At 37.6% G+C, this 22,500-nt stretch overlaps 2 protein-coding genes across 2 annotated transcripts in view; one reads left to right on the plus strand and one right to left on the minus strand.

Moving 5' to 3' along the window:
• LOC133977527 (uncharacterized) overlaps positions 1-3,749 on the plus strand; it is a 7,020-nt gene extending 3,271 nt beyond the window's left edge. Inside the window, exons 2-5 of the mRNA XM_062415710.1 lie at positions 330-1,004; positions 2,069-2,370; positions 2,728-2,855; positions 3,077-3,749. Coding sequence (XP_062271694.1) covers positions 330-1,004; positions 2,069-2,370; positions 2,728-2,855; positions 3,077-3,302 — 1,331 coding nt within the window. The 3' untranslated portion in view covers positions 3,303-3,749. The remainder of the gene's footprint in view (positions 1-329; positions 1,005-2,068; positions 2,371-2,727; positions 2,856-3,076) is intronic.
• Positions 3,750-10,010: 6,261 nt separating this feature from the next.
• dennd6aa (DENN/MADD domain containing 6Aa) overlaps positions 10,011-22,500 on the minus strand; it is a 23,191-nt gene continuing 10,701 nt past the window's right edge. Inside the window, 14 exon segments of the mRNA XM_062415625.1 lie at positions 10,011-10,988; positions 11,797-11,871; positions 13,191-13,293; positions 14,103-14,266; positions 15,352-15,441; positions 15,756-15,820; positions 16,022-16,087; positions 16,724-16,748; positions 16,750-16,819; positions 18,249-18,344; positions 18,979-19,101; positions 21,045-21,100; positions 21,586-21,645; positions 22,387-22,466. Of these exon segments, the coding sequence (XP_062271609.1) occupies positions 10,857-10,988; positions 11,797-11,871; positions 13,191-13,293; positions 14,103-14,266; positions 15,352-15,441; positions 15,756-15,820; positions 16,022-16,087; positions 16,724-16,748; positions 16,750-16,819; positions 18,249-18,344; positions 18,979-19,101; positions 21,045-21,100; positions 21,586-21,645; positions 22,387-22,466 (1,205 nt within the window). The 3' untranslated portion in view covers positions 10,011-10,856.

Consider the following 22,500-nt stretch of genomic DNA (forward strand, 5'->3'; position numbering starts at 1 on the left):
TAACTGAAGGGGTCGTGAGATGATCGGATAGCACAGAACAACAGAAACACAATATATGTGATGCACATAATTGTTTTTTTTAAAGCTTTATTGTGAATTACTGTATTTGATCTTTTAAATCCTCTAAAAGTTATTAGAATTAAATAAAATAAGTCCTCTTTGATTACAATCCAACATGGGATAAGGGGTCCTGGGTAGATTTTGCTTTATTTATTGGGGTCACAAGCCAAAAAGGGTTGGGAAGCATTGCTGTATTATATAGTATAGTTAAAGCTTTAGTAGAAAGAGTTTATATCATGCTGACAACTCTTCCTCTTCTCTTTCTGCAGGGTCTCCTCAGTCAAATTTAGATGGGAAGATGGTCACGTTGTCTCGTAATGGAGGAGGAATAGCTTTCTATCCCACTTATTACATTAATTCCTCTGATTCCAATTCGGAGTACCAAACTTCTCCACCCCCAACTCGTCCTTACCCCTATCGTCTCTACCCTTATGGATTCTACCCAACTCGTCCCTCCTACTATTCAAACTACGGCAATCGATTCTACCCCACTCAACCCTACCGCAATCAATTCTACTTCAATAAACCCTACCGCAATCGATTCTACCCCACTCAACCCTACCCCTATCGATTCTACCCCACTCAAGCCTACCGCAATCGATTCTACCCCACTCAAGCCTACCGCAATCGATTCTACCCCACTCAAGCCTACCGCAATCGATTCTACCCCACTCAAGCCTACCGCAATCGATTCTACCAGACTGAAGCCTACCGCAATCGATTCTACCCCACTCAACCCTACCCCGATAATTTCTACCCCACTCAACCCTACCCCGATCGATTCCTCCCCACCACTCCCTACCCCCGTCCATACACCACCCGTCCCTACCGCACCACTCGCTACACCACCACTCCTCCCACTCTATACCCCAACACAACGCACTACCCCCGTCCCTACCGTACCACTCGCTACCCTTATTGGACCACGGCACCTACCACTACTGGTGAGTATACTTACCAACAACACAACCACACAGAAACACCGTCAGCATCCGATATCCAAAGTATAGTTTTGAGCCAAAGATTTGCCCCCATGTTTTCTCTGGTATTTGTTTTGTCCTGTTAAGATTTGATGAGGGAGCCGAATCCAGCACATTCATTGATTTTTGTTTGTGAAACCGTCTCCGTCAGAGAGGTTCTTCTTCATGTTTTAAACACAGTATGTGTTAAAGAGTAACTGAACACTGAATGGGTAGGTTCACAATTTTTAATCTTTGTTTTAAAACAAGTCAGTTCTCCATATGAACACTGAAAGAGGTTTTCCTCGCTGTAATCATTCCTCCTGTTCATACTGACTATTAAAAGATCTCCTTCAAATGTGCTTTCAATGTAAGTGATGGGGGTCAAAGCTCATTTAAGCTTGTATGAGGCTTCAGCAGTCTGAGTTACTCATATCAAGTGGTTCAAATGTTCATTTTGAACATATTGTATCTGCAAAACATAATTTTTTAATATAGGTCAGCCGATATTATCAGCCGATATCAGTGGCAGCGTAGATGTTGTCCGATATGTGCCGATTTAAGAAACAAAAGTTACACAGGTATTTAATGTATATTTTTAATTTATTTTCTTAATTCAAGTTTCTTTTGTTCTATGTGATTTTTTATTCATCGTGAATTATGATTCCCCATGAAGTTTACTGTTTCAGTGCTCTGATGTTATTTTATACAATACAGTTTATTGTTAAGCTGTAAAATATCATGGCCTTCATTGCATACATTTGTTATCTTTATTTGTTATTATTCATTATCACAACTGTTTGATAACCATATTTGAGGTATCATTGTAAATAAAATTGGTTACAAACATGAAAGAAAACATGAATCGTAGTCTGAGGTGGTATGTATTGTATTGTATTGTATTGTATTGTATTGAGTATATATTGTGTGTTTTAGGCTTTTACTTTTTAAATGAATGCACTACAACAACCAAAAACTGTTAATGTGTTTTTTCCCCACTTCATTTCTCAACTAAATCTGTCAATCAATACTCTCCATAACCCCTGCAGGTGTGTCAGTGTGCGTGCGTTACCTCACCGACTTTGAGCAGGCACAATACCCCACCCTCTTCACCCTGAGTCCGGCCAGCAGAACCGCTCTGAGGCTGGCAGTCAGGCCCACTGGTTGGTATACGCTGTCCTGGGACAGATTCAGTTACTACAGACTGAACTTAAAATCCGACAATAGGTTCTGGTCAAACATTGGACCGGAGCTCTGGACCAGAGTCTGCCTCACAGTGGACACCATTAAGAATGTGGCCCAGGTGTTCAGCGGCTCGACCATGAGCATCAGGAAGATGCTGCCTATTAAGGTGAGGAAAGAGTAGCAGGTGCTCAGGCAAATCTAACTAATCTAACAGCCTGATAATCAGATATATGTTATATCTTCTTCCTCTGGGCCGTAGTGTGCCATTGTTGTCCAAAAACATATCACAAACTCCCAACCTCTCGACTTGGTACTGAAACTCTTTGAGAAATTTACAATGTAGTACAACAGGAGTCGGCCATTAGGTTCTACCATGAGCCAGATTCAAAACTATAATAATAAAAAAACATCACTAACAGCTAGATGAAAACAGCATGTGTTACATATTCTGTCTGAAAAGTAACTAAAAAAACTTTATGCTTTGTGTGTGTGTGTGTGTGTGTGTGTGTGTGTGTGTGTTCAGTATGTGTGGTCAGGTGAGCCAGTGATTGAGATGGCAGGTTTTGACGGTCAGGTGACAGATGTCCAGATGTGGGATTATCCTCTCCCCTACAGCGAAATCTTCAACTACATGAGCGGCGGTGTCTACGGGTATGACCCTCAGTGTGTGTGTGTGTGTGTGTGTGTGTGTGTGTGTGTGTGTGTGTGCGAGAGAGAGAGAGAGAGAGAGAGAGAGAGAGAGAGAGAGAGAGAGAGTGAGAGAGAGAGAGTGTTACAGTCAAATGTTCCTCTTTTTAAAATGCATTGTAAACTTTAAAGACTTGTTTTAAATTCAACATATCAAAATACAAAGTGTGTGTTTGTGTTTTCAGGCAGTACCACGGCTCCGTCCTCACCTGGTCCAACATCGGATATAATCTCAGAGGTAATACGCTGTTGGAGAAAAGGTACGAGTTTCAGGAAGACGAGAAGAGCAGCGAGAAAAGCAGAGAGAAGAGCAGCAAAAAGGAAAAGAAGCATCGTTCAAAGGGGGAGAAGAAGACCAGGAAGCTTTTGAAAGAAATAAGGAGAGATAGAAAGAAATTGTCACAGCTTTAATAATACATGTGAGAATGTGTCCTCTGTTTGATATTCAAAAATGTACCAACAGGGGCTTCAATGCTTTCGAGCTTCTTTTGTACTTTGCTTACAACATTGTAATTGCAATCCCTGCCATCATCTGAGCTTTCTCTAATTGTGGCCGGGGTTTTATTTTTATATACATTGTACAGCTGAGGTGTATTTTCATCATACATTTTATGTTACTATGGTTTCATGCTGACTATGCAGGCCAATGTTGTGCTGAGCTGTTTTTTTTTACAAAAAACCCCAAATATACTCGTATTAAAAGTATTACAGATGTTACCGATTTGATAAGTTCATGTAATTATATCTACAATCTTAACAGCGCCAATAACAGAATAAACAACATTATATTGCTCTTTTAAATGTTTCCTAATTTTTGTAATTGTTAAAAAAACAATAATAAAGACATTGCCAAGAGAATATTGTTATTTATTGGTCACTTTTATATAATGTGCAAATGGGAGGTTGGAGCCAATAGTGCCTGAAAGGATTTTTGGAAATATGCTTATTTGTTTTCTCTCGTGTGTGTGCGTTCAGTATAAAGCTGGAATCATGACCTGCTCAGCTGAGATTAGCATAAACAATGAAGAAGTAGGTGGAAAGCACCTCTTAAACTCAATAAACCATAAACAAATATGATGGTAAACTGTATTATCACGATGATCAGTGTTGAGGAGTAACTAGTTACACGTAACAGCGTTATGTCATTTAATTACAAAATAAAAGTTACTGTAATCTGTTACATTTATCGAGAAAAAATGTGTAATTAAATTATACTTATGAACATGTTGATGATTACAAAGGAGGTTACATCTGAAGTCAGACCTTTAAGATTTTACCCAGGAGGGTTTTTCTCATTTCTGAATATTTAACATGTTACTGAATACATATATTGCTGTTTTTAATTCTTTGAAATCAATATATTTTAAATATTTTGTAAATAGATCCTAACTTCAGTTTAAATGGTGTCACAGTACCAGTTAAGCCCATACCAGACTTTTGACTTTTTTCATCAAATATCTTTATTTTATTTTATATTCCAAAATCTACATGAACTAATGAATACATTTTCAAATGAGAGATAAATGTTGCTTTATAAGAAATTATCTCCCTTATAAATCATGTCAGTATCCATGAAAAACACCTGAACTTAGATTTTGGTGCTTAATGGGAACACTTACCCTAACAGCTGAAAACATTGGTTAGAACATTAGAAAAGTAATCAAATGTAATAAGTTACATTACTTTGATTAAGTAATTGAAATAGTTAAATTACTGATTACATTTTAAATAAAGTGACTAGTAATCTGTAACCTATTACATTTCTAAAGTAACCTTCCTAATCCTGCCAACATGTGACAATCAACCCCAACTGGGAAGCGAACAACCCCAAGTTGTAGTGTAGTTAAACCATCGCTCTCTCTTCATACTTTTTACTCCAGAAATGACTTTGGAAGTCACATCTCATCCAAATTTAGAAAAGTTTAGTACTAACACTTTTTAACAGCACCCTTTATTAGGGACCGAGAACTAACGAATGTGACAACCAACCCTCGTTCTCCCCTACCGGATATTATGAGTGAACTATATCACTACCAAACAATCAACAACTAGACTTTATGAAGACACTGCGGCTGGTTGTTGGGGTTGTGATATTCACATTTTACCAAAGTATATCGTTTATAAATCACAGGTACACATCGTATCATAATAAACCCCCCAAAAGCTGTAACAGACCAGAGAACCACTTTAAGCTGTCTGTTTAATGACATTATAATAACCACTGTGGTCAGCTGTTATTTATCACTTCAGCAAAACAGGAGACCAAAAAAACAAAAAATCATCAGAATCATTATAAAAATCCATCTAATTTAATTCTCACAGCAGCCTTGTTGAAAAAATGGTCACAAACTGTACAAAACTTGTTACGATAGTTTTGAATGTAGTTAGCTATAGAGCAACAATTAGGGGCCAAAATGTTCAAATATGAACCTGTAATCTTCAGGAAGTCGTAAAATAAGCTCCGTGTGTTTCATCTCGGTTAGCAGGAGTTGTGTAGTGCAGCGCTAGCTAGAGAAAACATCCCAAATCTTCAAAAGGGCCGCTGTGTGAATGTTTTTTTTTTATTATAATACTGCATAAAGCAAAAAAACAACAACATACAAATATGTCTTTAAAGATTCAATTAAGGTCCAATTAAAGATCTTTGCTTCTAAAATAAAAGCAGGCATTCAATTTCATCACTTTCATCATGATCAATGCTTTTATTAAGACAGTCCTTCAGGCCGACAGAGTGGTTTAGTGTGTAGTGGTTATGGCTTCGACAAAAACAAACAAACAACAACAGTGTGGAGCAAAATATGTAAAAGCAACATAATGGTTAAAGCGCTCGTGTTAGCTTTACGTTGACATTTTGAATTTGTAGCGTTGTGTTATTTTCCTGAAATACGATTTTCATCAAATATTTTACAACTTTGACAGTAAAATTGTGTTGATGGTTTTGTTAGGATTAAAAGTTTAAGCATTAGATGCATAAAAATGTTTTGTTTGCAGACTGGAAGCAAGTTGTTGTTGTTATTTTATATTTATAGTAACTATTTGGTTTCTCTCACGTTTATACGGTCGTATTATTTTATGTAATATTGTGAAGCTTTTCTGCCTCTCCTCACGCTCTATATTATCTGTTCTTTGTCATTTTTGTGTAGATTTTAACTTTTGCAAACTAAACTAAACTTTACTAAACCAAACTAAACTAATTGAGCTTTCCTTTGATTTGAATGGATGTTACTAATTTTTTCTCAGAGTTTCTGTATGTCATGGCTTATAAAACTTAAATTAAATGTGACAGAACAGACAGCAGTGGAGCAATAAACTTCATACAGAATAAAGTAATATCCCCTTAAATCAGTGGTCTCCAACCCAGCTCCTGGAGAGCTACTGCCCTGCATATTTTAGGTGTCTCGCTACTCTAACACACCTGATTCTAATTATTCACTCGTTATCAAACCCTCAGTAGCTCTCCATTGATTTAAGTATTTTTTTGTCTGTTCTATGACGAGAGACTTGAAGATCAATTGGTATAAACGTTCAAACCCAACATTTTTTTGCTCAGCTCAGCTCGTATTCTTCGCTTTACGAAAATCTGCCTCACGAGGTAAGATTAGGATTAGAGGCTGGCACAGTCAGTATAAATATTGATTTAATCTCTAACTGGTCGGTTTAGTCTCCAGCAAACATTGAATAAAGCATAAAGCATCATACCTTAGCTGCCATGGTTGATTAATCACCATTAGAATTCCATTTTTATGTTAATTTGCACCAATAAAACCCTAATAGACCGATTCTGACTGCGGCTTTAGTCCTATGCTTTCAGGTTTTTAGTAATGTTAACAAACAAAACTACAAATTCAACATGTCAAAGTGTCTCGTTGTAATTATTCTAAGAAAGGTGAACAAACATTATATGGAGCAAATTCTTCTTTAAATATCTGTATTTAGTAAGACATCTGTTTGTAATAGCAAAATAATTATAGTACATCCTCATATCTGGGGCCACAATTTCACTTTACATCATTATGTACAAAAACTCTTGATTCTCTACAGAGTGGAATATGAGAATAGCCCTCCATACAAAATTCAAACTTGTTAAAATAAGTTGTTTTTTTATGTTATTTTTTTCTTTTTTTTACAAATATAAAATTTGGTTGCCCAACAACCAAATGTCACAGGTTTTTCTAACCAGCATTTTTTTTTTTTGTTAAATTTTCTTTTTTACAATTATCTGCTTGACCAAAAAAAAGAAAAAGAAAAAAAAGGCAAATTCAAAGCATTTATGGAACATGTGTTATATGATGGCGTAAAAGAAAATAACCCCCCAAAAAAAGAGAAAACAAATAAACACTCCAAATGTTTGACAAGAAGTCAGTTTACCAATTTCAGTATCTTGACTTGCAAACATCACACTCACGTATACTGGAGCGGTTTGTGTATTTTTGGCGTGAAAACTCCAACAAAAAATTGTTTAGTTAATTTAAAAATGTGTTGGGTGTCCAGGAGAGGCTTTGATTTGAGTAAATGTTCATTTGAAGGACCATACTAAGGTTTTTTTTCAAATTACTTCAAATTAAAAAAATTTAGCAAGCTGCTGAACAAAATTTAGTCTTTTTTTTAACAATATAAACAAATGAAACAAGTCACTTTATTGATTTTTTTCAGTGTGCAATCAATATCAGTCAAAACAATACTAGCTGTAGTGTGGGGTTTTTTTATTTTTTTTTTTACCCCTTTCTTTTTCAGAAATGCACACAAGCCTCCATCAACGCATCAACGCTGCCTGATTGTGCAGCCACCGAGCTCGCTGGTTAAAAAGTGGCTGGTGAGTGTCGTCAGTTATTGCCACCTGCCACCTGTCGCCTGTCGCAGGACCCTGTCGGACGTTTTAGTTATCAGCTGTAAAAAGGTTTTTAGCGTGCTCTGCGTCTCCGAAGGTGTTAAATGCAGGTGTGTGGAGACGGGGACTATTGTGGAAGAGAGAGAGAGCTGGTATTTGTCTTCACCATCATCTGGTGTATGGAAGCACATTACTGCCAGAAAATAAGAAAAAAAAAAATAAAAATAAAAGTACTAATAGTAAGTCAAAATTGTGTTACGACTAGCAGAAATTGTGACATACTTAGTTATAACTACAAGAGAAAATTGCTAAGTCAAAATGATGATACTACATCATAATTAAGAGACTTCAACTCAATAATCTGACTTTTTTTTTTGGCCAAAATTATGGATAAATCAACATTATTGTGTAAAACATCAAAAAATATTAGACTTAATAAATTAAAATGATTACTTATATCATAACTAGACACATATGTCAAATTAAGACTTCGCCAGAACCTAGTATCTAATCATTTTGACTTCCCATATACATTTTATAGTAAATTATAACATTTTTTTCTCTCTCTCTTTCCTGGAACAAACGTGCTTCCATACATAACTTCATACTCAGAATTGTATTGTATTGCTTCTGGTAGAAATTTAGGATTTCTATAAACGCTCTTTAACTGCTGTCATGAACATACTACACAACAGTGCCCTAGTATTTTAAAAACAAAAAGAAATCTTCCAAATTAACACTTTCTAATTTTTGATAACAGTGAAATGCTAAAAATGTGATGACTGCGGCAGCTTTTGTCACATGATTAAAGGAGCATTTCACTCAAATTAAATCACTCGCTGACGACTCGGGTGTTAAGACAGAAACAGCACATCAGCTCCTGAAAGACGTTAAGGCTTAAAAATATCTACTGTATTACTTGTAAAATACACCGGTGTGTCAGGCGTTTTTCGTATGAAGATATTTCAGCAGTGCACGCCGTTACTATGGAAACATTCAGAGGAAGAAACACTAGAATATGAGACTTTCTCCTCATCCAATCGCCACACATCTTTGAAGATTAGTCACCCAAATATAAAGCGACACTTCGGCATCACAGTCCCAAACATTCATGTCAGCTGAGTGTGAGAGCAGCTTGTGTAGTGTGAGTGCAGGTTCATGTTTTAGCGGCTGCGTTTGTAAAGTTGGAGCCGCCTCGAAATATTTATGAACTTTCATTTCATCACCAAAATCTTTAGTCTTCCTCCATTTGAAATTAAAACCTGCCCTTACAATTTGATGGCAAAGCATTACAATAAATTCGACTTTTTCTTTAGTTCACTTTGAAATCTCGGATGTATTTTATACTCTGAATTTGTCAGAATTGGGACTTGAAATCTTTTTTTTTTTTCTCTCCCCAAACAAAGACTTGTAGATATTTCCCACATTAATGTTTTGTGTCACTGCTGCCAAGTGAAAACTTTTTTTTTTTTTTAAAAGAAGGAAGGCAGTATTGCTTTGAGCTCAAGTTTATCACACATTTAACCATAAAAGTCCATTTCTACCAGGAAAAGAAGAAAGAAAGAACTGATTGAATGTTAGAAATGAAAATATAATAATGGTGAGTTAAAATCATTAAATACAAAGTCAAAACTATCACATAGTAAGTCAAAATGTCTTTATGTTGACTTGCTATTATAAATTTAATAAGTCAAATTCTGAACTTTTACTTTAACTTAGGAGGAATCTAAACGTACTATATAATAACTTTGACTTAACATTTTAACTCATTAGTATAATTTTGACTCAGCATCTCTTCATTTTGATTCACCACAAGTATTTTTAACATTTCTAACTGTCTGATTTGATTTATTTTCTGTTTCCTGGTGACTTCTGGAGGAGCTCAGGATCTCAGTCAGTTGAAATGAAAAACACCAAATCAGCATTCGACCATTTTCACACAACAACAGTGACAAGTTAAGTTTTGGATTCAGTCGTCAGAACAATACAAATATATTATAACAACCCCCCCTCCCCCCTCACGCAAGATGATGTCTGAACATTTCAGGACATTTTTGAATATATTCCCTCAGACTGTTATGATAGGCGACAGAGAGATCATGTGACATGGTTACAGGGATGAGACGACGTCTGAACACACACGAGCTGAGAGCCGTTTACTGCATCGACAGTTATTACAGGGTCGCTGGTGCTTAATGCTCTGTGTGTGTGTGTGTGTGTGTGTGTGTGTGTGTGTGTGTGTGTTTGTGTAGTTTAGTGAACATTTTTGTAAAGTTGAATTATAAAGCACTGCTTGGCTCTGCTCATTTCAGTGTGTTTGCATAAAAGTGTGTGTGTCTCTTTGTGTGTCTCTCTTTGTGTGTGTGTGTGTGTGTGTGTGTGTGTGTGTGTGTGTGTGTGTGTGTGTGTGTGAGAAGGGCACACTGGTCCAGTTAGCGATGAAGAAGTGCACTTCTATTAAAAACATCTTTTTAAAAATGGATGAAAAACTCTGGAGTCAGCTCAGCCTGACTGCAGCAGTCCATCGTCAAGTTAAAAAAGTAAAAATTAAAAAACGTCAATAGGAAAAAATGCCAGGGGTCAAAGGTCAGCTGGGGGGGCGTCATCTTCCTGCTCTCATTTCCATCGTGATGACAAATCTTTCTGCACTCAGGCCACCGAAGGCTCAGATGAACCTTTCTTAATGTGCCGTGTGCTAAAGGAGCAAAGTTCTGATGAATTAAAATGCATCAAAAGCTCCTCTCTGTACTTGTTTGAGTCTCCGTAATCAAACAAAAACATCAACAAAAAAAAAACCCTCGGAGGAGTTCATGTCAGGTAGCTCCAGCCTGGTCGTTCCGATACCACATCATGACCACTTAGACCTGAGCGACGCGTTTGATCTTAATCCGACTGAACTGCCTCAGCAGCAGTTTAGAAGAAAAAGTGAATATAACAGAAGTTCGATGTATATTTAGAGAAAACAAAAAAAAATGTGCCGTGTGCTTTCCATGTTAGATCGGATTAAGACCCTTAAACTCATCATGGGACCCAGTCTGAGTAAACTGGGGGGGTCCTTCCACTCAAGAGCCCCCCCCCCAAACTTTTACCCAAGCTCCATCTGGGGTTTCAGGGTTGCAGACTGATCAGGTTACAGTTCAGGGTGTGGAGGGTTTGTGGAGGATCCCCTGTAAGTCGTCCGGTAAAGCCAGGATGACGGCCTCGATGTGGGATTTCAGTTTGGCCAGAGTCCCTGGACGCACCGGGAGCTGCTCCTTCTCCGCCTGAGTCTGCAGCAGACAACACCGAGAGCATTTATCAGTCGTCACTTCAGGGCTGCAACTAATGATTAAATCTACCAATTAGGTTCTTGATTAATTGGTTTATAAAATATCAGAAATGGGTGATAAATGCTTTTGATAATCTCCAACAGGCCAGTGAGATGAATTCACATGTTCACATTCTCATATTCAAAACAAAAGTCCAAAATTTAAAGATATTCAGATTAATATAACAATATAATCTCTGGTATATTATCACTCAATACCAATATTGTTCTTATATTATTTACTATTATTGTTCTTATTGTTTTTTAAGCTTATTATTTATTGTTCTTTATTATTTTTCTTATTGCTGCTCTTCTTTTTTACTGCCCACTTGCTGCTGTAATGATGAACATGTCTCCATTGTGGGATTAATAAAGGAATATCTTATTTTATCTTAATATCATTTATGAGACAGAAAAACATCAAATCCTCATATTTGAGATGCAGGAACCTTTGAATGTTTGTAAATGTTTCCTTTAAAAGTGACAATTATGAAAACAGTTGACAAATCATTACAGCTCTACTTCACTTGGTATTAGAATAAATTAAATAGTTAATAATTAATATGAAGTAATAGTGCTTTTAATGAGAACATGCTACATAAAATCTGTATTATTACACGTTGATTTAACAGCAGCAGTAGTGATAATTACACCATTAGTTTCACAGCAGTAGAAACAGGAGCAGTAGTGGCAGCAGCACCAGTATTAACAGTATAAACAGAAACACACTATTATTAGCAGTCGTAGGATCTGAAAGAGTTTGTACTGACCAGTTTATCTTTTAACTTCAGAACCAGATCAACTGACTCCACCTCCGTGTGCTGCTGGATCCTCTGCTGCAGATCCTACGGACCGACGGGATGAGAAGGACAGACACATGGAGAAAAAGGAGGTCTGAGACTTGTCTTACGATGTTTTTTTTAAGGGTTTAGTATATTTAAAACTGACTCTGGTTTCGTCAGTAGTGGAAATTAACTATGTACATTTACAAGTACTGTATTTAACAAGGTACTTGAGGTACTTCTACTTTCAGTACTTCTATTTGATGCTACTTTATGCGTACACTCCACGACACATTGTACTTTCTACTCCACTACATGTATTTGACAGCTTTAGTTACTTTTCAAACACAATGGATAATATAACAAGCTTTTAAAATATAACACATTGTTAAAGATGAAACCTGTAAAGCAGTGTGTAGTCAGGCTCATATTTCAGATGTCTATGAGTTGTTAACAGCTCCACCAAATAGTGAGTTTTCCCTCTAAACTTTTCACATGGTTTCATTTCAATAAATGTTCAAATGATCCAATATTTCACCAAAAATCAAAGATTAGAGAAAAAGCCCAAAAAACCCGAAAACACATTTGTGTATCAGAACTTTGTGTTTCTTCTTTCCTCTCCCATTAATCATCTCACCACCCCTCACATTTATCTGCTGACCCTTTGGAGGGGCCCCACCCCTAGGTTGGGAACCACTGGACTAAACTAGCTAACTGTATATAAAGTAGTGTAAACTAGCTCCACCTCCAGCAGCTACAACAGTAACATGCTGCTCTAACACTGATGCTTCACTATTAATAATCTAATGATGTCATATATAATAATATATCAGTCAGAGGGACCAAACCACTACCTTTACTGTAATACTGCATACTACATCACTCATAATACTGCAGTACTTTTACTGTAATACTGCACACTACATCACTCATAATACTGCAGTACTTTTACTGTAATACTGCATACTACATCACTCATAATACTGCAGTACTTTTACTGTAATACTGCATACTACATCACTCATAATACTGCAGTACTTTTACTGTAATACTGCATACTACATCACTCATAATACTGCAGTACTTTTACTGTAATACTGCATACTACATCACTCATAATACTGCAGTACTTTTACTGTAATACTGCATACTACATCGCTCATAATACTGCAGTACTTTTACTGTAATACTGCATACTACATCACTCATAATACTGCAGTACTTTTACTGTAATACTGCATACTATATCACTCATAATACCAGTATACCATAATATCAATCGGTACAGGTTTATGTGAGCTGCACTCACTTTGACCCTGCCTAATCTTTACACTAAACCCCTCTCTCCTCTCCTCTCTCCTCCTCCTCCTCCTCCTCCTCACCTCCTCACACAAAGCCTCCAGGTGCAGAGCCTCCAGTTTCTGGGTCATCTCTCTCCTCCTGTTGCGGAACCAGCCGTCAAAGTTGGGAGACTTGAGGAAATTCCTTCAGACGCAAAGAAAAAAACACACACATGATGCTCAGTATTGTAAAAAGTAAAGAAGGTTTAAAATGATTGGTTTATCAATTTAATACATGATTGTGAAATAAGATCGCTGCTTTTGCCTTTTAAACTCTGACTGTGTGAAAGCGCTGTTTGATTATATTAAGAGGCCAGTTGCTCTCTGCTCATCTTGGCTCGTGTCCAAATAACGTAGACGCTCTAAATGTTTGGGAGGAGTGATGTTCGGTAAGATAGTAAAAGGTCATATATGTATTTTTCTGTGTCTGTGTTTTAGCAGCAAACCCACAACCGGATAATGTCTAACTACTTAAACTTTGCTGTTTTTTGTTCTGTGTTTCATACTAAAAGAAAAGTAAGGCAGGCTTCTCACTAAATTAAGCTCAATATATTCATAAAACAGGTTAAATTTGTAATAAAAGGTCTGTCCAGGGTATCTGAACATTTTAAATAACAAATTTAATGACTTTTAAGACCTTTTTAAAACCTTTTTGTAAAATAATCAGAGAATAATGATAATGATAAATAACATAAACTGACCAAATATAATTACTCAAATCAGATTTAATGCCTTAACTCCTACAACATTGAATATCAAAAACTACATTTCAAGACATTTTAAGACTGTTTAAGGATCTGCGGGAACCCTGTCTGTAACTAATATGAGCCTGTTTAAAATTAAGTATTGGTCCTCTGTAGAGAAGAAAATACTTTCCTTTTATGTCGAGGGAATCTGCCATTTCCACAGAGTGTTTATGAAGTAATTAAACTGTATGTGTGTGTGTGTGTGTACCTGTAGAGTCCTATCCAGTCTCCCTTCAGTCTGGATGTGAGCTGAGGTCCGGCCTTCTCCAGCGTCTTCATGAAGTCCTGCTGGATAAACGGTCTCAGCTGAGGAGGATTCTTCCAGGGACTGATGGACTTCTGGAGAGGCATCAGACTGGCAACGTACCGCTCCTGTAATACACACACACACACACACACACACACACACAGTGTTTTCATGCACTTAAAAAACCTGCAGTGTGGAACTTATACATATAAATGAACAGCTGTTGATTAAGCGTATCACTGCTAAATAAATCTTGTTGTATTTCACAGTATATGGAGTTTTTTAAGTGACTTTTCTGCGCTGTAGTTGGCTTTAATCGTGTTGCTTTTCTAGACTTTCCAAATGTTATTCGGCCGAATGGATGAAACGAGTCCTTTCGCAGGGGTTGTAAGACGCTTTAAAATAATGTATCTATTATTTTATAGCTGCACCAATCAATCAATCAATCAATCTTTACTTATATAGCGCCAAATCACAACAAAAGTCATCCCAAGGCACTTTGCACATAGAGTAGGTTTATACCGTACTCTTTAATTTAAAGAGACCAAACATTCCCACATGAGCAAACACTTGTCAACAGTGGCAAGAAAAAACTCCCTTTTAACGGGAAGAAACTTCAAGCAGATGTAAGTGGGCGGACATACTGGGAAAAAACCTGGTGAGCTGGTTTTTATCAGCCCTCACTGTGTGCCGGTCATTCAGAGTGCACATGAGAACACGCTGCATGCCTATATCAGGCAATCACAGCCGAGCACAAGTCCTCCACTCCAGCTTTAAGTAAACAGGAAACAGTCCGCAGTTTCTCCAGTAAACTCATTTCTTAACTGTCATGATAACAAGAAAGAATTTAAAAATGAAGAACACAGATTTCTTTGCCATGTGCACAATTAATGATGTCTGTTTGCTTTCATACAGACACAAAAGTCAGAAAGCAGTGTCTTCTGTCACTAATGCGGTTCAAATCAGTAAGCTGCACCACAGGGGAACATCTGGTTACTGCTCTGCTGCATGTAAACACAAATTTACAGTAACCAGCTTACTACAGTGACTCTAAACATGTAATAACCTGGTTTCTCTGGAGTATTCTGCTTATTTAAGTGGACATAAATGCACTGATAGGTGATCAAACACAAAGTCAGACATAAACTGGGCAACATCATGTCAATATTAGTCGACAGCATCTTGAGAAACGTATTGTTTTGGTTGTTACCAGAGGAATGATGAAGCTCTGTGTCAGTTCTAGGAAGTAGCGTCGAATAATTGCATTTTGGGCCGCAGAGGGTCTCTTCTGTTGAACACCCTGAGGAGAAAAATAAACCACAACGACATTACATTAAACTAGAATCATCACTTTAATAGTTTAAGTACATTTTCCAGTAGCTCAGAACAGATTAACACTAACAACTATTATTCCATTTGAGACTTTCTCTTCAACTCTGAGGAACAAACCTTTCTTAAGTCATGAAAATTTAACACATATAAACCGAATTTATACCGTAGCTAGCTGTTATGAATGTGTCATATATAACTATAACATACTATAAAGATTTCCTGTAACTGTGAGGCTCCAATTAGTGGTTTAATAAAACAAGTAAGACAAGCGACCCTGCTTACCTTCTGAAGCTGTTTAATTATTTCCTCATCTTTGTTAAGATATGGCTTGTATGCAGTGTACACACCTGCAATACACACACACACACACAAATGAACATAAGTCTGACATTGTAGATCTTATCTGGCAATGACTGAACGGCTCCCCCTGGTGGAAAATTTGCGGTCTGATAAATGTGAATGTGAAGGTCTGTGAGGTGCTTCACATTAAAAATAAATATATAATACTGAAAAATTAACACATACAAGGCAGAGTATGAAACATTTACCAGGTTTAGAGTCCAGAGTTTTGAGGTTTTTCAGTTTCTTGACTTTCATCTGCTTGGCCATCTCTCCTGAGAGGAACAGACGGATGGAGAGAAGAAAGATCAGAGAGACACACAGACGATTTCTAGCCTCAGTGGCAGAGAGGGGTTGATACACTCATGGCCAAACAATCAAAAATGATTGAATGATTGAATGTTTTTCCAAACCATGGGCATTAATTAACAGCCTCCACTCTTCTGGTTTCAGGGTTTCTAGCTTATTTGGAACCTAGCTGCAGGGATTTGCTCCCATTCAGTCAGACGAGCATTAGTCGGGTCCAAGACTGATGTTGAATGATAAGTCTTGTTCTTAGTTTTTCCCAAATGTGTTGAAATGGGTTGAGGTCAGAGCTCTGTGAAGACCAGTCAAGCTCCTCCACACCAAACTGGGAATAACATTTCTTTATGGAGCTTTGTGCATAGTGGTACTGTCATGACAAAAAAGGATAGATGTGTTTTCTACAATATACCAAACACACAGAAAAGTATCTAGACTGGGGTGTCCCAAATGTGTTTGGCCATACATTTTATGTCTTTATGGTAATTATTGAAATTTCTGCTATTGTGGAATAACTATACATCAACATTACATTCATGTTTTGTTCATTAAAGACAAATATTGGTGGAATATTTGAAAACTTCTTGACTGGCGGCAGTTTGGTCTACCTGCTTGCTTCATATCTCCAATGCGGGATGATGTGCGGCCAGTGCTGCAGCGTTTTAGCAAAGAATGGATTGGTCACTCCCAGAATGACCGAAGGCCTGCAGAAAAAGAGAGAGAATTATTAATTCAATATAAAATTAAACTGCTACCTTAAAACTTTCAGGGGCTGGAGAGCAGTGATGGTGACAGTGAGTGGGCGGATCTATCCAGTGTTTGTCTCTGGATGTTAAAGTCTGATTATTTCTCTCACAGACAACATCAGCATTTAATCAACTGTTATGGGCACGAGCCTCAAGACTAACTCGAACAAGCTGTACATTTTTCATCCGATGTCCGACACTGTTCGAAACTACTTAAGAAGAAAAGACAATCATGCGTCCAATCAGAGTGTGTTACATTGCAAAAAGCCTCACATTCAGGAACTAACAGCGAGACTGAATCAACTTTTTAACAAAAAGACTTAAAAGCACAATAAGTTACACTAAGATGAGACTTATTACATGGAACTGACTCCTTTTGATTGTAGGAGTGTCTTTTACTAAACTTTGGGAACAACCTGAATCTCATTCATGTCCTCCAACAGCTTTCTCGGACTGACACAGTGATCCAGATACGGTGTCCTGGTGGTTTATGGTGTGAATCATGTAACTACAGGGTCTGGATGTGGACCTTTGTTAGATACTCTCTTCCAATGTTTCCTGTCTGTCTTTACTACCAACTATCAAATAAAAAGGCAAAATATGCCCCAAAATAATCCAAAAATAAATAACATGGGATAAACTACGGTACAAAAAAGTATTAACTTTTAAAGACATTAACTATTCTGATGTATTTACAATTTCATCATTATTATGACTTATATTAGCAGATGCTTTTAATCCAAAGTGACGTACATATAAGAGTTGATACAGTACAAGCAACGATCCAGTCAGGAGAGAACAAAAGTAAGTAAGTAAGAGCCATAAAGGTCAGTTTGAGTTCAACTTAAACTGATTCTTTTCTTTTTTTCAGCCCCTAAAGTACGGAGGTGTTAAAGACTTAAAGGGACTCTGTGGATCGAACAGAGTTTGGTAACTGCAGGAGTTCAGGTAGGCGGGAGCTGTTTTATAAGCGAGTGTCATGACTTTGAATTTGATGCGGGCAGCAGCTGGGAGCCAGTGGAGGGAAATGAACAGCAGGGTGACATGATGAAGCTGTGCTGCCGCGTCCTGGATCATCTGCAGAGGTTTGAATGTGCAAACAGGGAGGCCTGCCAGTGTTTATTCATATATTTATGTAAAGGCAGTTTCATGTTTTATGTTATTGCTGCTCTTGCTCTTTTCTTATATAACCAGTATGCTTTATTTACCACTGTTTTGTGTCTGCTTTGGCATCAAAAACTGTATTTTAAATGTCCTGCCAATAAATATAAAGCAAATAATGTTCCATTTCTTGCTTTTATTTTCACATCATCTCACACGTTCACACTGTAATCTCTTATGACGGGGCAGAAAGAAGGGCAGTCAGTGCTGCTTCATGTTTACTCACGGTGCCTGCGTCCTGGTGGTGTACTCCTTAAACTCGCTGTCGTGGATGGTGAAGTACGGCCGGAAGTCGCTGGAGTAACGCAGAGGAGAGATGCAGCTGCAGAGAGAGAGAGAGAGAGAGAGAGAGAGAGAGAGAGAGAGAGAGAGAGAGAGAGAGAGAGAGAGAGAGAGAGAGAGAGAGAGAGAGAGAGAGAGAGAGAGAGAGAGAGAGAGAGAGAGAGAGAGAGAGAGAGAGAGAGAGAGAGAGAGAGAGAGAGAGAGAACATTTCATTTTAGGAACCTGAACTACTTTTAAAAAATCCTGATGTCGCAGCTCAGAAACTTGAATCTGAATTTAACCACAGTGTAAAGTTACATTTTGCAAATCAGATTTTAATTTATTCAATCTGATGAAAATGAACACCCAGATCCTGTGAGCTACATCAACATCTTATCATTTAAAGAAAAAATAAACAAATTTCATGTTTTAGAAAACTGATTGACAGAGACACAACGCAGTAAAAGAGCTCAGTCATAACTTCCAAAAATGTAATATTTTATTGTATTCACGACCACCTGAAACTATGAATATAGAATTTTGAATATTTGGCTTTTTTGTTTAGTTAATTAAAATGATTTATTGATGACTAATATTGTTGCATAGAATTTGTTTTGTTTTTAGCAGTACGACAAACCAATAACTCGACTCATCATTTAAGCTCTAAACTTGTCCATAAGCTTGTCTGACTCACCTGACCAGCGCCAGCACGGTGTCTGATGACTCAGCTGGCGACGGCGCCATGACGACGAGCGCCTCCCCCAGCAACACCAACTCCCACAGCATCTGGATGTGGAAGAAGACCGGGTAAAAACACCTGGAGAGAGAGAGAGAGAGAGAGGGAGAATAAGTGAGTGAATTAATCCAAATAACTTTAGAACAAATGGCACACATCTGAACGTGCTGAATAAATTCATATTATAGTGGCACATCAGATTTTTATTGTACAGTTTCATAACTTTTATATGAGTAAGTAGGTGATTTAATGAGTGAATGAAATCAGAATCCTTTTCAGTCATTGTTTTCAGAAAAGAGAAAAAGTAAATAATGCAAATTTGTGCACAAAACCCCCCAAACTTTCCTTTTCTACCAAAATGATTAAGGTGGCATTACTAGCTCTGAAAGACATAAGATGCATGTGTGTGTTTGTTTTCAAATAAAACGAGAGGTGGACGTGTGAAGGTTTAGAGGTTTCATGGTTTGAAAGTTAAGCAGAAAAAGGTTAATCTGTTGCACTGACAATGTTTGACTCTTAAATGTTGCAGTGGCCGGTGCACTCTTTGTTTTTAATGCTGTAGTTGGTTGATTGGTTGTTTTGTAGATGAGAGTTGCAGCAGTCACATTGACTCCAAAGCTCTAAATCACCATTTTTTAGACCGACTGCCAAATATTTCACCATGTTTCTCTCACATTTGTCAAATACAGTTTTCAAACAAGCTCACATTTTTATCTGTTTTAATGAAACAATGTTAGAACTTAAAAATAAATAAGATATATTCACTGTGATGGATTTACAGAGCTTGATAATGTCAATGATGACTCAGGTCTTTACAGGCTGAAAAACATCTTAAACTATTTATAGCACTAGTAGTGTATATGCTTTGGAAAATGTTTGGCTGTAATGTAAAGAATTCAGGATTTGTTTGACTAAAAAATGCAAAGATCCTGATTTGTTCACTTTATAAAATCAAGACAGAAGTGATTGTTTACCCCCCCCCCCCCTCACAAGCTTGGCAGCAAAAATTAAACCGACTGAACAAATATTTGTTTATGTGCTCAGACACATTTGGAGACATTACAGGGCGAGGCTGTCAGCATTTCCTCATTCATCAGTATTTGATTCCTCTGAGCAGGTGATGTTGTTTTGTTTCCTTCATGCTTTTAGAGATTTGGGCTGGTGGAGTCAGATACTCCTGACAAGGTCAACAGCTTTGTTAAGTTTTCTTTATTCAGCTCTGGTTTTTAATCTGTTGTATTTATTATGATGTCAGTGATAAAGGGCAAAATTAACAAATGAACCTGAATGTGAACACAAGGTGGTTATTGTTCTTCTTTGACCTGAATAAAAAGCCTTTTTATATCATTACTATGACTATTCATGGCGGTCACGCTCACCCTGTGGGTGAGTTCTGTGAATAAGAGCTGAGGTTTGTTTACGCTCAATAAGAACTAGTTTAAATGGCAAGGTGTCTGACTGCGTCAAATCAAATGTGTTTATAGTTGTTTGCAGCAGAGGAGGGAGACGTGATATCGTTTAAATAGGGAGATAATGGTGCATATTTTCAGATAGTGTCTCGTGGAGTGCATTCAGTGTTGCCCTCTGGCTCCTTTCTCACCTCTGCACAGCTGGCCAATCACTGAGAGTGGTTGTTACAATTGGTTTCGCTCTATACAGCAACACCCCCCCCCCAAACCCAGTATTAGACAGGTGTTTGGGTTCTCAAAGCTGAGTGTCCAACAAGTAGTTTACTGGCACCCTTAACTGTTATCACATCTTAGAAATACCACCTAGATACTGCGATGAAGGCTTTTAATGAAAGCTCATTCTTCATTTCATCCCATAAAAACTATTTTTAACCTTTTAGAGAAAACCTTTTGTTCACCAGGTGTCAGAAGGTAAAGCTTTGCCATTAGAGGGGAAAAAAACAAACTCCCAGTGGAGATCTGCTACAGTATCACCACTGAACAGCAGGTGGCGACATACAGTAAAATTGATAAATACTATATATTTATGTATACATATATTACTGCAGGTCTCACCTGAAGAGGTCGACTTCATGGATGGTTGGGAGCACGATGGACACCAGACTGTCACTCTGAAAAACAAACACTGTCTGTTGGCGGATTTTTTCATTTACATTCACAAACTTCAGTCAGGAATTACTACATTATATAAATTCTTGAAGAAAAAAACAAGAGACAAAAGACAATTATATAGTTGTGTGTGTGTGTGTGTGTATACAAAAATGTGTATCAGCTGCACAAAAATAAAAATATGATGCTTTTTTTTTTTTGCATATTCAGGGCGACATTAGGAAAAGTCCCCGTAAAAGAAATGTGTATAAGATGGTTTTTACAGCTCTCAAATGTAAAAATGGGTTAAATTTGACTCTGAACAGTATGTAAGGGTTAATCCAAAACCAAAAGTGAGGACTTACTTCTAGTCTTACATCAGGCTACTGTGTGTGTGTGTGTGTGTGTGTGTGTGTGTGTGTGTGTGTGTGTGTGTGTGTGTGTGTGTGTGTGTGTGTGTGTGTGTGTGTGTGTGTGTGTGTGTGTGTGTGTATGTGTGTGTAATCACCTGGGCAGACTGGACTAGTTGTGAAGTTCCTGGTTTGTCGTAACAGGTAGGAATGCGGACCTGCAGCAGCACACAGATCAAACACTCATCATAAAAAAACAATTTAACACCGAGACGCCACTTCTTAAATTTCCGTCTGCACTTCTGAATATTAAGAGTCCTCCACCGATTTAGCATTACACTTCTATAACACTGTCCGACTCACGATGGACAAAACACAGTGTCTAAACTGTGACATTACTTGAGGCAATTTATTATATTTTTTATGGCTCCATCTTCCACAAAAAAGGCACAACAAGTTTTATACAACTTGTACATATGCAGTAGTTCTTCATCAGTGTGTCGGCAGAACTTTGCCATGTAAAAATAAAAGGGTTTTTTTGTTGTTATTTGTGGTTGTGGTGGTTATTTTAACACAAACCCTACACAGTATGCCTTGGAGCTTTTTTGGAGGGAGACTTTTACTTTATATGTTTTGACTGAGATCATATTCTACCATATCTTCTCTTTGCATGAAGCACCTGAAGAATCCAAAAGAGCAATGTGTCTGTATGTGATTACAGTAATGACCCAGCAGCGGCTCTACTCCCACGTGTCTTCACTGATCACATTTTAATACAAGCTGTAAACGAGGCCCAAGTGTTCCAGCTGCACCTGCGCTTTATCTGCTGTTACAGGTCAAAATCAACTGCCTACTCGTCTCCACCTATTGAGTTTGAGCGTGAGTGTGTGTGTGTGTGTGTGTGTGTGTGTGTGTGTGTGTGTGTGTGTGTGTGTGTGTGTGTGTGTGTCAGTGTGTACCTTAATAACCACGCCCATAATAGGCAGCGTGAGGATTCTTCCAGGATGGGGCGTCGGCCACCGGTCTATGTCATTACAAGCTGTTGGTTAAATACAGAGAAAGTAATCCGAATC

Source organism: Scomber scombrus, chromosome 3 (assembly GCF_963691925.1).
Source record: "Scomber scombrus chromosome 3, fScoSco1.1, whole genome shotgun sequence".
NCBI classification, from domain to species: domain Eukaryota; kingdom Metazoa; phylum Chordata; class Actinopteri; order Scombriformes; family Scombridae; genus Scomber; species Scomber scombrus.